This window comes from Epinephelus moara, chromosome 10, assembly GCF_006386435.1.
Source record: "Epinephelus moara isolate mb chromosome 10, YSFRI_EMoa_1.0, whole genome shotgun sequence".
Lineage (NCBI taxonomy): Eukaryota > Metazoa > Chordata > Actinopteri > Perciformes > Serranidae > Epinephelus > Epinephelus moara.
The window spans coordinates 26977754-26992476 of NC_065515.1; the positions used below are offsets into that span (position 1 = coordinate 26977754).

The 14723-nt window shown below is 40.1% G+C and overlaps 1 protein-coding gene across 1 annotated transcript; it reads left to right on the top strand.

Annotated features, from left to right (window-relative positions):
* Window positions 1–2711: 2711 nt before the first annotated feature.
* Window positions 2712–8979, top strand: c10h1orf52 (chromosome 10 C1orf52 homolog). The gene is made up of 3 exons (XM_050055473.1): window positions 2712–3143; window positions 5616–5826; window positions 6520–8979. The coding sequence occupies exons 1-3, from the start codon at window positions 2844–2846 to the stop codon at window positions 6672–6674; spliced, it is 666 nt and encodes a 221-aa protein (XP_049911430.1). The 5' UTR covers window positions 2712–2843; the 3' UTR covers window positions 6675–8979.
* Window positions 8980–14723: the final 5744 nt, after the last annotated feature.

Genomic DNA, 14723 nt, shown 5'->3' on the forward strand with positions numbered 1-14723 from the left:
TTGTTACTGTTGTTAAAGTGGCCCCCAATCAATCAGTAAATCAATATGTTTGTCCTTTTCCACTGAGGCATGTGAGAAAAACAAAGTTTTCTGCATGATTTCAAGGTAAAACATGACTAACAGATTTACAAATGGTCATTTTGTGGGTGAAGTATTCCTTTAATCAGTTGTTGTAGTGTTTTAACTTCAAAACACACTCATGGTGAAGAGTAATGAGATCAGTAGTCTTGGTTTATGTTGGCAGATTTTTTTCATTAATAGTACTTGAAAGCCCTGCGGTCTTTTGTGGTGTGGTTCATCTCGTGTTGGCCTAATATGCAACACACTGTTGGCAGCTGATATCCTTCATTTCTTACACAAACATACTTTTATGACTGCAGTATTGGCCTATAGTGTAGGCTATGTAAAGTATTTGAAAACCTTTATTTTTCAAGTAATAACATTCAAAACATTTGCATTAGAAATAGGAACTTGGACTAGGAAAAAATGGGGCTTGGAATCGCATGAAATATGTCCTGACTCATACCTATCTCCGGGTTCAATTTTACAAAGGACTTATTTGAAGCGTCTGTTTTGTTATTATAGAGTATGGCAGGAGGGAGATGATGAGGAGAGAGTTTACATGTCTATTCTGTGCATTTTAGTTGGTGTTTGACCTGTAGGCTACACCAGGGCAAAGACTGGCCCCTTTAAATCAAGCTGACTTCAGAAAACCAAGATAAACTGTTTAGGTTGTCTGAACTGCTCTAAATCATTAGAAGAGGTGATGCAACTGGGCAAAGGTGATGGACCCGCTGAACTGTTCAGTGTTTTGAAGGTGCTCTAAGTAATGGGAACAAACAATGAATCTCCACTGGATGAACAGCAAAAAGTAAACATGAAGCATTAGAGAATATGTGTTTGTTATGGAGGTGCATAGCTTTGACAAGAGTAAAGTGTAGCTGCAAACTAGAGCAGACAATATCAGGTCAATGCAGGGCTGTCACTCTGTCAGTCCCTCCCTACTTTTTTGGAATGGCTCATTGTGTCATTGGTGTGACTATACTGCACTCTAGTGGTGAAAAGGAACTAGTGACTGTTCCTCCATGGTTTACAAGCTGATTGTCATGCTGCCATACACCATGTAACAAAGACCAGTGGTAGAGTCAGACTGTCTGAGAGGCAGGGGTGAAAAAATTAAAGGATACTAGCTGCTTGCAGCAGGGCACAGAAAGTTTTCTAGCATGTAGGGCAACCTATAGGGCACTCACTGCATTGCATTTTCTCAGTTGTTGTCTGCCAAAGGACCATCCACAAGGAAACTTTTACTGCTTTTTTTTTTCTTTTTAAGATAGGCACAGAGGTCGCAGTCACCCCCTTCCGCTGACAAATAGGCCGACCTATCCTGATTGCCTTGGGGCCAAAATAAAAAATGACTCATTTGCAAAGACTACCTTTTTTTGTACTATAATAATTAAGTAAGTCAGTTTTATCTGTGTGTGTAGCCTACACATCTCAGCTGATTCTCGATGCACATTTAGTTCTCTAACAGTAGTAGACACAAGAAGTTAATCAATTTTTGTATTGGTTTAACTGGTTATTAATGGTTTTGTTGTAGTGTTATAATTTTAAAACACACTCAGGGTGAGGAGGAATATGATCAGTTAGCTCAGTTTATGTCACCAGATTGTATTACTTAATAGTGCTTTAAAGCTGTGCAGTTGTTTATGGTGACTGTTGAAGGCTTTCGTAATGATCCGATGCCCCATAGATAGTAGCCTATATGAAAAGCTTCTTTGTTTTTTACTTACAAGATAGAGAATACACAAGGGACCCCCTCATGTATGTCCCCTCGAATAATGTGGTATGGACTGTAGTATAGGGCTATAGTGAGGGGATTGTTAATCATTTGAAATCCTTTATTTTTTTAATTAACATAAATATTTGTCATAAAAATAAGTATAAAAAATATGAGGGTGCAGGCTTATGGACTGTTTAAACCCGTCTTTGATATCTAGTGTGTGATTAACTATGCACTAATCTGACCACATGTTTCACATGCTCTCCAAAGTCACAGTAGAATCAGATGTTTCTATAAGAATTATCATAAATTGTCTGTGACACGAGATAAACATCTGCACAGAATTAGCTACTGGGGTGATTAATCAAGGTTGTATCAAAGTCCATTTGTAGTGCCTCTATAAAAGTCTGTCCAACAGTAAATGGATCTGATGGCTAAAATATTAGACTATGTGACCCCAATCTGCCCCCAGAAGATGACTGTGGGTCAGAAGGAGCTTTGCTTTACAACATGCTGGAACAGCAACAGTCAAGGCCATGGAAACTTAATTTCATTTCAATTTGACATCACAGTGCAACTTGAATAAATGCAAAAGTTTAACAGTGACATCTGGAGGCTATTTGGGCCACAAGTGAAGCATGACTGCAGCACCAAGTCTCACTGCCAAGTTTTGTGCAGGCACTCTGTAATATCACTGGGCTGTAGCTGGAGCCTGAATAATAAATTAGCTGTTTAATAACATACTACAAAATATAAATAATATTACTACAGGACATCAAAGATTTATTCTCAAAAAAGTCAGTTGCATGTTGACAAAATTACACGAAGTCCAGTACAGTCGACACAATATTCGTGTTTTGTTTTTACTCGGCTTGCTCCTTTAATGAAGTAGCTTTGCGACAGTCGTCACGACACTAATACACTTTACGACTCTTTTGGAGGCTGATTCAAAATGGAGTAGATCTTACAGGTCCAAATCCAACCGAATAGCATTATCCTCATCTCTTTGTAGTGTTTACGTTCACAGCTCGTCACTCGTTAGAGAATTACTAACTCCTGCACAATGACAGAAGAAAAGAAGTCCGGCTCTTTGGGTTTCTTTTCGAGTTACGACGATTTGAGCGACAGCAGCGACGGCAGCGACTCAGACGAGGAGGGAGAAAGTAGAAAGAAGAAACCGGACTCAGAGGCTACGGGCAGCGGAGCTCAGTCCTCCCAACATGGGACCAAACGAGCCGCCGGTGGAGCTCCGTTACCCAAACCTGACGAGCTGTTCAGCTCCGTGTCCAAGCCTGCGTTTCTCTACAACCCGCTGAATAAGGAGATAGACTGGGACACCCTTACGGTCAAAGCTCCTGAAGAGGTAACATACAAGATAGAGTTATATAAGATAGTTATCGCTAAACTGGACTACTTCAGTAGATGTAGCATTACCATGGTGTATAAATACTAGGTTATAATTTAAAGTCCTGCATGCATATTATAAATATTATTCAATTTAGGGGTGGGAAATATGAAGATATTATGTCGTTATCGAGACATGAGACTATATATCGTCTAATGTTTTGGATATCGTTGTATCGTGATACGGCATCAATAGTGTTTTTTCCTCCTTATTAAGGCTGCATTACTGCAAAGTGATGTACATGTATCAACCTATCAGACTTTACTATGTGTTTTAATGCTTGCCTTCACCCAACTAGTCGTTACATCCACATTATTGATAATTGTTGATCAAAAATCTCATTGTGTTAATATTTTCTCAAAACAAAACACAAAAGACAATAGTCATTACCAAAGCTTTGTCATATCAGACAAGGTAGTTGATAAGAAATATTATGTTCAGCTTGTCTCTCAGTCCTAACACTGATCAAGAGCTTTTGAGATTTAAAAATATTTAGATATATATAGTGTATCAAGACATAGTCTAAAAATATTGTAATATAATTTTCAAGACATATTGCCCAGGCCAAATACTATCAGAATCAGCTGCTTTGGCCAAGTATCTATATACATACAAGGAATATGACTCTGTTCTTATGTTGATTTCAATGTACATACACAGAATAGACATACATCTAAAAACAGGGACTACAAAGCTGGACAAGAGGCCTCCACAACTTGAGTAAGATTCTGTGTGCAGGACTGCTACTTGTAAGTTGTACCGATACCGATACTTGTATCGGAAATGCCTCCGATACTGCCTAAAATGCAGTATCGGCGAGTACAGTCTATGACCAATCCAATACCACGTAATGCCTCACATCATTACGCATACGCACTACTAACACTCATTCTACTATTATGTATTTATTTCTAAATATTTTACATAGAGTTTTAGGAGTTGAGACATAAAACAATTCATATCCCATCCATTTTTATTTTGCGTGCTGGTATCGGATCGGTACTCGGTATCGGCCCCCACAACATCAGTTCAGGGGTCGGAATCGGTATCGGGAAGGAAAAAGTGGTATCGGTACATCTCTACTTGTAAGTTGTAACTGAGTACTTCTACACTGTGGTATTTCTACTTTTATTTAATGCTGGGGCAGGCAAAAATCTGGAAAAGGCCACAAAAAAGGCAGAATTTAAAATATACACCCCTCCTTTTGCAGCTTGCCTCTCTCCCCTCTCTGTCCCAAGCTCATCCCACCAGACAACCACAGGCACAAGCTCTTCATACAACAACCCATTGTTTCCCATACATTGATTTGTCTGGTCTTATTTAATTGTAGAGTTGCACACAGCGTGTTCACTCAGCCCCTCCTTGCCCCACTTTTTCTCTCTGCGTTTATCAGACCAAAAATGAGAAAAGAAATAGCAAGCTTATGTTTGCCAGCCCACTGTCCTTTCGTCTTGCTCCTCGCCACTGTGGACAACTTTCCTGGGAGGAGAGCAGGCAGCACCTTAGGAGATGAGCAGCTGTAGCAGCTCAAATTTTGCCAGCACAATCTCCTCCGCACCTGATGTCACAGCAGGCTGGTGGCCAGTGGCAGTGCCAGGTCTAACCTGTTAGCTGATCTAACAGGGAGTTGGGGCTTTCCTGTCCCCTGGAGCTGGGGTTTAGGCTGGCTGCATTTGTGCTACTGCGATTGCTGACTCGGTGTGTGTGTCCGCAGCTGCTACCAGCTCTTTTCCTGGCGAGTTGGTTTGTAGTGGTGAGGAGTCAGGTGGAGGATACACTGTGACTTGTGGCTGTAGCTAACGTTAGCTATATAAACATGAACATGAAGCTGCAGCAGCCAGCCTTTGGCTTTTGGTCTTTTTCTGTGTGCTTGTATAGTATGTATGTGCACATTTTTTATTGATGTTATTGGTTGGAATTCAGTGACCTTTGACAGTCAGTCAAAATGAATATGGCCTTACAATTTTATACGCCACTTCCAAAAATACACCTGCATTTGGCGGACGGCAGGTGATTATCTTAGAGCCTGGTCACAAACTTTACAGATGTGTAGTTGAGATTAAAATGAAGGCGGAATTCAAGGATGAGTGTGATTTGAGCATGGGAGCTAGAAGTAGGGGGGTAGGAAGTAGGAAAGAGGCCATTGGCATCTCCAGTTTCTGCCCCTGGCATCTCCAGTTTCTGCCCCTGGCATTCGGTTCAAGTATTGTGGCTTGAGTGATCCCACAGCAAGATGGTCTTCAGTGATCTATATTTTGCAGCTTTTAAAGTAGTGGAAGGAGTTGAGGCATTTATGTAAATCCAGCAATGCTGCATGTTCCCTGGGGCTACAGAGGTAACCGTTTATTTGCGAGGGGCTTTTCTCAACCTTTCCTTCGTTACTTTCTCTAAGCCACTTTTCCACATCCTGCTTTTCTCTCTTGCATGAAGCCTGCCAGAGAGTTTAAGCCATGGAAGACAAATGCTGTACCACCTCCTGAGAGCTACACCACAGAGCCAGAGAAGAAGAAGGGAGCTCCCCCAGGCATGGATATGGCTATAAAGTGGTCCAATGTGTATGAGGACAATGGGGAAGATGCACCACAGCCTTACACCGGCAACGCTCGTTTCTTACCCGCAGAGGAGGAACCCCCTGTATCAGGTTAGCCCTGCAATACAACAACAGTGTGCCATTTATAACTCTCTTGCCAGTATAAACAAACTCATGAAATGATCACTGCCGAGGTGTCATTCTCTTCATGATTAATTCACCAGTTCTTTGACAGCATTACGCTACACTGACTTACTCTGTGGTGATATTAAGCATCCTATTTAAACAGGCTTTTTGTCTCGGACAGCACACATGCTCAGTGAGTAGTACAGACTGTGTCCCAAACTAATGAAATTTTGATGTACATCAAAACATATACTAGATGAGAAATGTAAGTGAATCAAAACCCCATGAATACATTTTATGGGATATTAAAGAGGTCTGTGAAGGCACCCTTGTCAGGCCTAAAAAAATCAGTGCACTTGCATTGGCAATAAGCAAGTAGACTGAGTGAACATAAACCCAGAGCAGTGTCATTGGTACCCAGAAATGCACGACGCAGCCTCATCTGCAACACTCCACCCATCTTGGTGGAAAAATGGATGCTGGAAGCCACAAAATTACTAAACAGTCACAAGCAGAAAAATTTGTTTCTGCGCTTTTCATTTTGCACCTACACGGATATAGCGCCGATTGATTGGTTTGAATGGTGTGCTGTGAAGCAATTCTAAAGTCATTATTTTCCACTCTCCCACTACCCCACCCCTCCCTCTCCCAAACCACCCCCACTCCTCTTGTGATCAGATGAGGAATCAGAGAAGCAAGAAACGTCTGCTAAGAAACGTCGAGTGGAGACCTTCCAGCAGAAGGAGAAGAGGAAGAGGGACATGGGACAAGCGACCTCTGACAAGAATTTCGTAGAGGAGGAGAAAAGGATCCTCAGGCAAAGTGCTGATTGAGGCTTAAACCCTTCTGCAACAGGGAATCTGTTTGTTATTTAAGTATTTTTATGTAAACCAGAAACGCTCACAGATATTAGCACAATGTTCAACTAGGTGGTATGCTGCAAACACAATCAGGTGTTTCACCTATTTGTTGATATTATTTGCAATATTATATTTGTTTAGTGTTCAAAGGACTGTCTGTCAGCACACTTAAAAAAAGTTAAGTATATGACAGTCACACTGTAAAATGTTCAATTTAAAAACTTAGATTCTGGTAAATCTCTGCGGACAGTTAAAGTTAAAGGAAAATTTGGGTGTTTTACATTCTGGATTGTGTTTTCATTGCTTCGGTCAGGATATCATGAGACACAGCTTTATGACGCACACAGGGCATACCAAACAAGTAATTAGACAGGTTTGGTCCCAGTTTGGCATTACCTTATCTTTACTTCTGAATATGTAGTCTAGACAATAAGGTGAAATGAGACTTGTCTAAATCTACACGAGTGCTCTTGTTTGAGTCCCTTAGTCTTTGCAAAAAGGTTAGTGAGTAAAATGTTTTCATCACCAAGAAGCACAAAAGCCCAAAACTACAACAAATGATTGATTAGCCTGATTTGACACAGTGAACATACGCCCAGTTTCCACCAAACACAGTATGATACCTTTGGAACCAAAAAGTAATTCTTCAGACATGGTACCTAGACCCTAACGTTTCCACTGCAAACAGTACTCTTAAATGTGGGCGGTGTTGTTGTCACTCACTGCTCCATTCAACACTCAATATATGTTTTTTCCATTACCAGTGACACAGATGGAAGTCTGCACCTTGTTTATCGTCCACAGAACAAAGCTGCACACTGACATTTTCAGAACAAGATAAAACAGGCTGGAGTGAGAATCTTTCTCGATGGGATATTTAGAAATAGCGGGTTTGTGCATTTAGTCCTTCTAAAGCAAGCGCAGTGGTTTAGTGTTGCCAGAGCCCACAGGAACGACTCTCCGCAACGCTTTTTTTTTTCTCTGAGTGAGGATTAATATATATGCAGTTCATTTAACAGGGTCACAATTGATAGATATTTTTACGTTTGAAGATTCATTAGTTTAAGACTCTTTACTAAAAGTGTATGTCATCCAAGAGAGACAATAAAAATCCATGGAGTCGTCAAAGTTGTCACAGATGGATTCCCGTTGTCAGATTATGCATTGAGCAACATAACAAGTTCCACCTTATATTGCCAGCAGTTGGCCCAGTGAATTAAGTTTTCTTTTCTCCGACTCCAGCTGTTTTGAGAGGCAGCAAAATATAGTTACAGTTTACTAATATATGTAAAACTTGCCACGGTATGTACAGTGGTCACATAAGCTTCAAAACGAGCCACAACTCAGCCCTGAGCCGAGTGACCTTCCACTACTAACCAATCAACAGACTGCAGTGTTCACAGCTCCACCTTTTAGTACCAGATCTGTGTGCTAGGTACCCCAACAGACCAAAAATGGTAATGGTATGGAACTGTTCCATTGGTACCATCCACAACCTTTCACAGTAGAAACGGAAAAAAAATTACTGAACTGAATTGTACTGTACTGCTTGGTGTCAACCGGGCTATTTAGGAACAAGTTAGTTGGCTTTGCCTCCTGTTTGCTTTAATTTAATGAGCTAAAATACGACTGACATCCAGCCGTGGTGATTTTTGATTTTGGTCTGTGTTTGTCTTGTATTACAAACTATCACCACTGATATATATGAATTATTTCATCATTTGTGTTGTGTTAATGTGGTGACTTTCCTTAAAAAATGTAATTTGCTGTAAATTTGTTGAAATTATATTTAAAAAATTAGCTTGTTCTTCCTGCTTGTGGGCACTAGATGTCGCCCTTAAGCTACACTAGTGAACACCCCTTTCATGTTTGTAGTGAAGTCTGCTGCACTTGTCTGTGCACATGTTGGGCACCCAGTTTACAACCAAGGTCGGTCTACATGCTGTCAGTCAGAGGGGGAGTTCTGATCTTCGATTTGGAAGTTTGTCTCATCTCAGTTCTTTTGAGATACTTGATGCATTCAGACTGTTTATTCAGTCTCATGTACCTGGTATTACACAACACTTCACATCTGTGTGAAATAAAACTTCTTGCATGTTTAGTACTATAAAAGAAGACTTTTGGAACATTGTACTGTTTTATGGACCTTTTGTTTCCTGCCAGCAAATCTGCTTATTCGGTGTGAACAGTTGTATATGAATAATTTTGTAGTTTGTTTTTAGTGTTACAATGTTCGTCATAAACCACTGAGGCAATAAAAGGTATTTTACTGGAGAAAGCTGTTCTGTCCGTCATTTTAATCAAGTTAATTAGGACACAAGTTTAAAATGAGCAACAGAAAATTCACTGTTAGTCACATTCAGTGGAAAGCAGCATCTTAAAAATGTCCTAAATCATTGTTGTTAGAATCCAGGTAATAATAGACTAAACAATCCCAAATTCATTCTTTGAATTTTTGTGACTGTTGGAGCAAATATAATGGTTTTCCAAGCACTGAGAAAAAAAAGAAAAGTTTCCACTTTGCAACAGGTTAGTGATCAGAGGAATTCCTGGCCTATCTGTCATTGTGGGTTGACATGAAATAGTGGTAAATATGCTTCTGATAAGATTCCAGCCTCCAGGTATGTGCCTGGCCTTGTCTAAAATGCGTACCTAGTCCTGAACAACAGCAGCAGCAGGCTGATTTTTATCAGCCATATTTACGAACAAATAACTCCCCTTTCCCTACTGACCGTATGAGCGATCCCCAGCGAGATCACATCCATCAGTGTTTAAGTATCTTGCTTGTCAGTCTTGTGACTGGAAATTTACCAGAAGAGAGACGTTTCGCAATTCCCGTGTGGAAAACAAATTCTCTCTCTCACATCTTGTGTTTTTGAATTGTCACTCTATTTGATATTATATCTACAGCATTCCTGGAGCGTAGCCTCTTTGTATTATAGAGATCATGTTACCAGAGGAAAGCATTTTTTCGCCCCACTGGATGTCACACATGGCTGACCTTATCTTCATTTAATAAAAGAGAACATCTTGGTCCTTTTTTACCCCCTGGTACAATCAGCAAGGCACTGAAGTCCTTAGCTCGGATACATCTCACACTAAAAATTCAAAATATCTCAATTTATGTTTACTCTCTGTGTTTACCTAGATGATTCATACTACTGTGACTTATTAACTAAATTGCGAGAGGTTTCCAATAACTGAAGTGTTTCCTGGGCCAGTCAGGATCTGAAAAGTGTCAGTCACACTAACCATTTATCACCGTGACACATTTACTGGAAGGTCAAGACCTCATGATGACCATTGAGCATTCAGCGACCTTTACTGAGCTGGCTGCCTACAGCTGCGGCTATCTGACTTATGACAGTTTCACATAGTCAGCACAATGTCACAGCTTGTATGTAAATTCTTGTATCTTTAAAGAAAAACAGAGATGAAAAGTATTCCTCTTGTATTGGCACACTTTTCATCTCTGTTTTTCTTTAAAGATATAGCCCTACCATGCAGGATGTTTGTGTGACTCAGAAAAGTAATCCCTGTTAATCATTACTTATGACCCACTAGAGGTGTGTGGTGGTGTATTTATCTGCAGAGACCCTTACCTCTGCCTGTATTGTCTTAATTTCTTCCTATTTAGCCATGCTCAGGGCATTTCTGGGTACGAACTTGCATTTGCTATGATAGTGAAGGCATGGCCTGCCTTACTCTGCCTCGGACTGACTCACCCCAACATCCTTACCCTAAGCAATCCTACTCCTCTTACCTAAACCTAACCAACCCATCCAACAAAGACAATGAGTATTAGCCAAACAGACAGAGAGTAGGGTGGGTCAAACGCAAATGCGCTTCCTGGGCACAGTGCGCAGGTCAGGTTGAGACCGTAAGCAGCATGTATTCAAGAGGTCGCTGTGAAAATCACAGACAGCGTTGAAAAAACACAAATACAGCGAGGCAAAATGCCACCGACAAAGCTGGGATTGACTTTGACTTTTATTTTTACAAACAGTAGCCAACAATTCCTGCATAGTATACCTTTAATAGATAAAAAGGTAACAAGCCTTCGCAGCCCAGCTAGCAGCACAGTGTGGCTATACTCAAAGATACAGCAGCGCTAAATGCTAACAGCGTGCTCACATCTGCAGTGCTAACATGCAGATGATAAGGAAGTAAAATTTACCAGGTTTGGTAAGCATGCTAATAGGCATAAAAAGGCTACAAGGTGCAGCTGAGGCTAATGGCAGTGACGGTTTTGACAAATAAAAATTCTGACCTAATGATGGCTCTAGGTTAAAAATCAGAATCACTAAAGTCAGTAGAATTTATCCGTGAGAAACCTTTAATTATGCATACAAAATTTCATGATAATCCGTCGAACAGTTGTCAAGATATTTTATTCAAAACAACAAGGTCAACCTGCACTAAAGAAAAATCCGGGATCTCTAAAGTCTGTGATTCATCATCTGGGAACCATGACTGTGTGTACAAAAAGACAAAGCTACCCACCCAAAGGTTGTTGAGATATTTATCAAAGTGGTGGACTGAATGACAGACCAGCGTTGCAGTCCATACAGCCATGGTGGTAGCGTGTGGTTGAAATTTATGATTTTATCTTGTTGCATACACTACAGTGTAGGATGCTGGTTCCATGTCAACACATTCACTGACTTGTTGACTCCTCTAAAGTCTTCCCTCATCCATGGATGTTTTCTAGAGGCAAACAGTTGCTTTTCACGCCAGCAGTTACGCTGCTCGTGTGAAACCGATGTTTAGCAGAAAAGAAAACCGCTGTGAAGCAGAACAGATCCCTCTAACCTGTCATTCAAACTGTCTCTTCAGATAAGAGGAATATTAAGAGCGTAATTATCAATGTATGTTGAAATTACGTCTTTTTAGAGACAACAAAAATGATGAAAATAACTGCCTGGCTCAGAAAAGACCACGGCCCTTAAACCACAGGTTCTTCTCTCTTGAACTCACATTGAGCGAGGAGTCAAATTTTCCAAATGATGATGAGGCCGTAATATAATATTGTAATTTACAGTAACATTGTGGTACTGGCCACTGATTGCAGCTAAATATTTCCAAACCATCCCCCTTGTTTTAAGTTAATGTACCATCTCCATTTCTCTAATACCAAGGGCAGCATCAGACAAAGACAAACTTACAAAGCTCTGTAAACTGGATCGTCAGACAATAATAATGGTAATTAATAATTTAGAATAAGATACACAAAACTGAAAGGAATATTTTTAATGTCTTGCTAATGTTCTCATTTGCATATTTATTTATAATATAAAATGACTTAAGAAGACTTAGCTAAGGCAATATTTTATTACAAAAATAATTTCCAGTGTCTGTTTTCTTTGGCGAGTGATGGATTATTTGCCATATTTGTGGGCTTGCCTGCTCCAGTGGAAACTTTGAGGAGACGTTATATAATCTGAATACATTGAAGAGCTATGACCACAAAAATGCCGGCAAGAAAAACACCACATAATATTTAAAATGTGGAAATCTGAAGGTTTAGCACTTTGAAAAAAAAAGTAAAAGTGTCAATCAGTAATTTTTTAAAAGATATTCAGTGCTAACTTGAAACAAAGTCAACACTTGATTTTCACACACAGTATGAACATGAAGGTAGACTTGTGAAGCTGAATATTTTAAGCCCAATCACACAATGAAGCACTCAGGGAACAGAACGTTCTTTGGCAGCTCAGAGATGATAGAGAACAGTAGCACGAGAGAAGCAGTCTGACCTCTTGTCATGATAAACATGTCAGTCTGTTGATAAGGATATGGGACAGACAAAAAGACAGGTCCCAGCCAGCGGCAGTCAGCTAACCTGGCCTCTGGTCAGTAATGGAGGAGATTCTATCTATGTGAATTCTGCTATCTCGACCCTTGTCCTGTGGTTTACCCAATCAGGCTGAAGTGGGTGCAGCGAGTTTGCTCACACAGAACAGTGGAGATGGGTGCAACATGACGGACTGTGTTTGAATGTATTTCTAACCAATCAGAATCAATTCATAATTGCGCAGGCTGAAGCAGTCACTCAACTGATCGACAGTCTTGATAACCGACCTGTCGTTTTAAGTTCTTGTCAAGCACAGATGCCAAACATTTGCTGGTTACAGTGATGGTTTGCTGCTTTTCTCTGTTTTATATGGCAGTAAAATGAATATTTTTGCACTTTGGACTGATGGTCTGACAAAACAATACAACTGAAAACTGTCACCTTGGGCAATTATTAGTTGAGTCATTTAACCAGAAAATAAATAAAACATGAATCAAAATAATCCTCAATTGCAGACCAGTATATTTATCTTATCATGATCACAATGGCTAGTGAGATCACGTTCCTCCCTCGGATCATTGACCTTAAAGTGTTTGATTAGAGTCCTTTGCTTTCATTTTCTCTATTTGCAGCCTCTGTTAGAAGTTAAACTTGCAGCAGTCTGAGCAGTTTAAGTTGAAGAGTCTTACTGAAAGCAAAAAGTAAGTGTGGTAAAGTGACTCCAGAATGGAGTTTCAACATCACACAAAAGCCAAGAAGGGATGAAATATCATTTTCCTGACTTAGACTGCTCAATTTAGCCTCCATGAGTCACTGTGTGTGCTTCAGAGGAACACTTACAGCTAAGAAAGCCTTATTTGGTATTTATTATTACTATACATCTTCACACAACACTCATATATCACATATTTAGGTTAAAATTCCAGCTATCTCAGTCAGGTTTGTAATATCTAGTGAGATAAGAGCTTATCTGAGTTCCACACAAGAGGATATGCTGTTTGCTCACACCACACTCAGATACTGAATGCTTATGTTTACAACAATCAGGTCACTGATACTGGCCTTTTATTATAGTTTGGATATCATGTGGAAGTTGTATGGGTTATAATGTTTGTTACTACCCTGACCACACAGATGCAGCGAAGAACTGCAATGACTTTTGTTAGTTTCCATATTAATCATTTAATTACACCAAGGGTGCTGGAAGTTTTGATGACTGTCAGTTTACGGGGGCAGCATATGATTGAGGGCTGCACAGGACTCGCTAACTTTAGCTAATGGAATAGCACTGATGACAGAACCTAATTCTCGCAAAACACTCGTGAGGTGCCACTAGTTGCAGTGCAACCACTAGCTTTCTACAATTTGTAATCCCTAACCCAGGGGTTAGCTACCTTTACTATCCAGAGAGCCATTTTTGGCCAAAAAAGCTCTCAAATAATCTGCCTGGAGCCACAAAACATATGTAAGCATTATAATGAAGGTAACAGTAAGTCTAAATTTGCCCACCAACATTATAAATAGGTCTAAATGAGCATTTATTAATATGTTTTACCACAAGGTGGCTACTCTGCAGTGGGCTATTTATGATTGTTTAACTTTGCAGGGTTGGCGGTAAAAGCAAAAGACTATGTCCATGCACTGTTTGATTCTCTATTGTCCTCCAAGACTTTTTTCAATCTAGAAACCATTGCTAGCTTAGGCAGGGAGATCCAAGACAAGCCACCACTATTGAGGTTTAAAAGATGTGTAAAAAAAAAAAAAAAAAAAGACAAGGTGGCTATGGCTCAGAGGTTCGATCCCCAGCTCCTCGAGCCTACATGACGAAGTATCCTTGAGCAAGATACTGAGCGCCAAATTGCTCCTGATGGCTGTTCCATCAGTGTGTGAATGTGATAAAAACTGAGTAGCAGGTGGCACGTCGTATAGTAGCTTTGGCCACCAGTGTATGAATGTGTGTGTGAATGGGTGAATGTGACTCGTAGTGTAAAAAAAACGCTTTGAGTGGTCAGATGACTAGAAAGGCGCTATACAAGTGCAGGTCCATTTGCCATTTACCAAAAGGTGATATAACGCTGTATAACGCACATTTAGTTGATGACATGTAAGAACATGTTTTTATTCTGTGTATAGGCTACACATTTGTACAGCTGAGTATGTAGGAATCACTCAAGGCCTATGATTAGATGTAAGAGTAAAAGAAATGTACTGCAAATTACTAAAATATA

Excerpts from the sequence above, each read along its gene's own strand:
- c10h1orf52 (XM_050055473.1), top strand. The coding sequence starts at position 2,844 with ATGACAGAAGAAAAGAAGTCCGGCTCTTTGGGTTTCTTTTCGAGTTAC. Across the intron at positions 3,144-5,615 it reads CGGTCAAAGCTCCTGAAGAG|CCTGCCAGAGAGTTTAAGCC; the intron begins GTAACATACAAG and ends TCTTGCATGAAG. Across the intron at positions 5,827-6,519 it reads GGAGGAACCCCCTGTATCAG|ATGAGGAATCAGAGAAGCAA; the intron begins GTTAGCCCTGCA and ends TCTTGTGATCAG.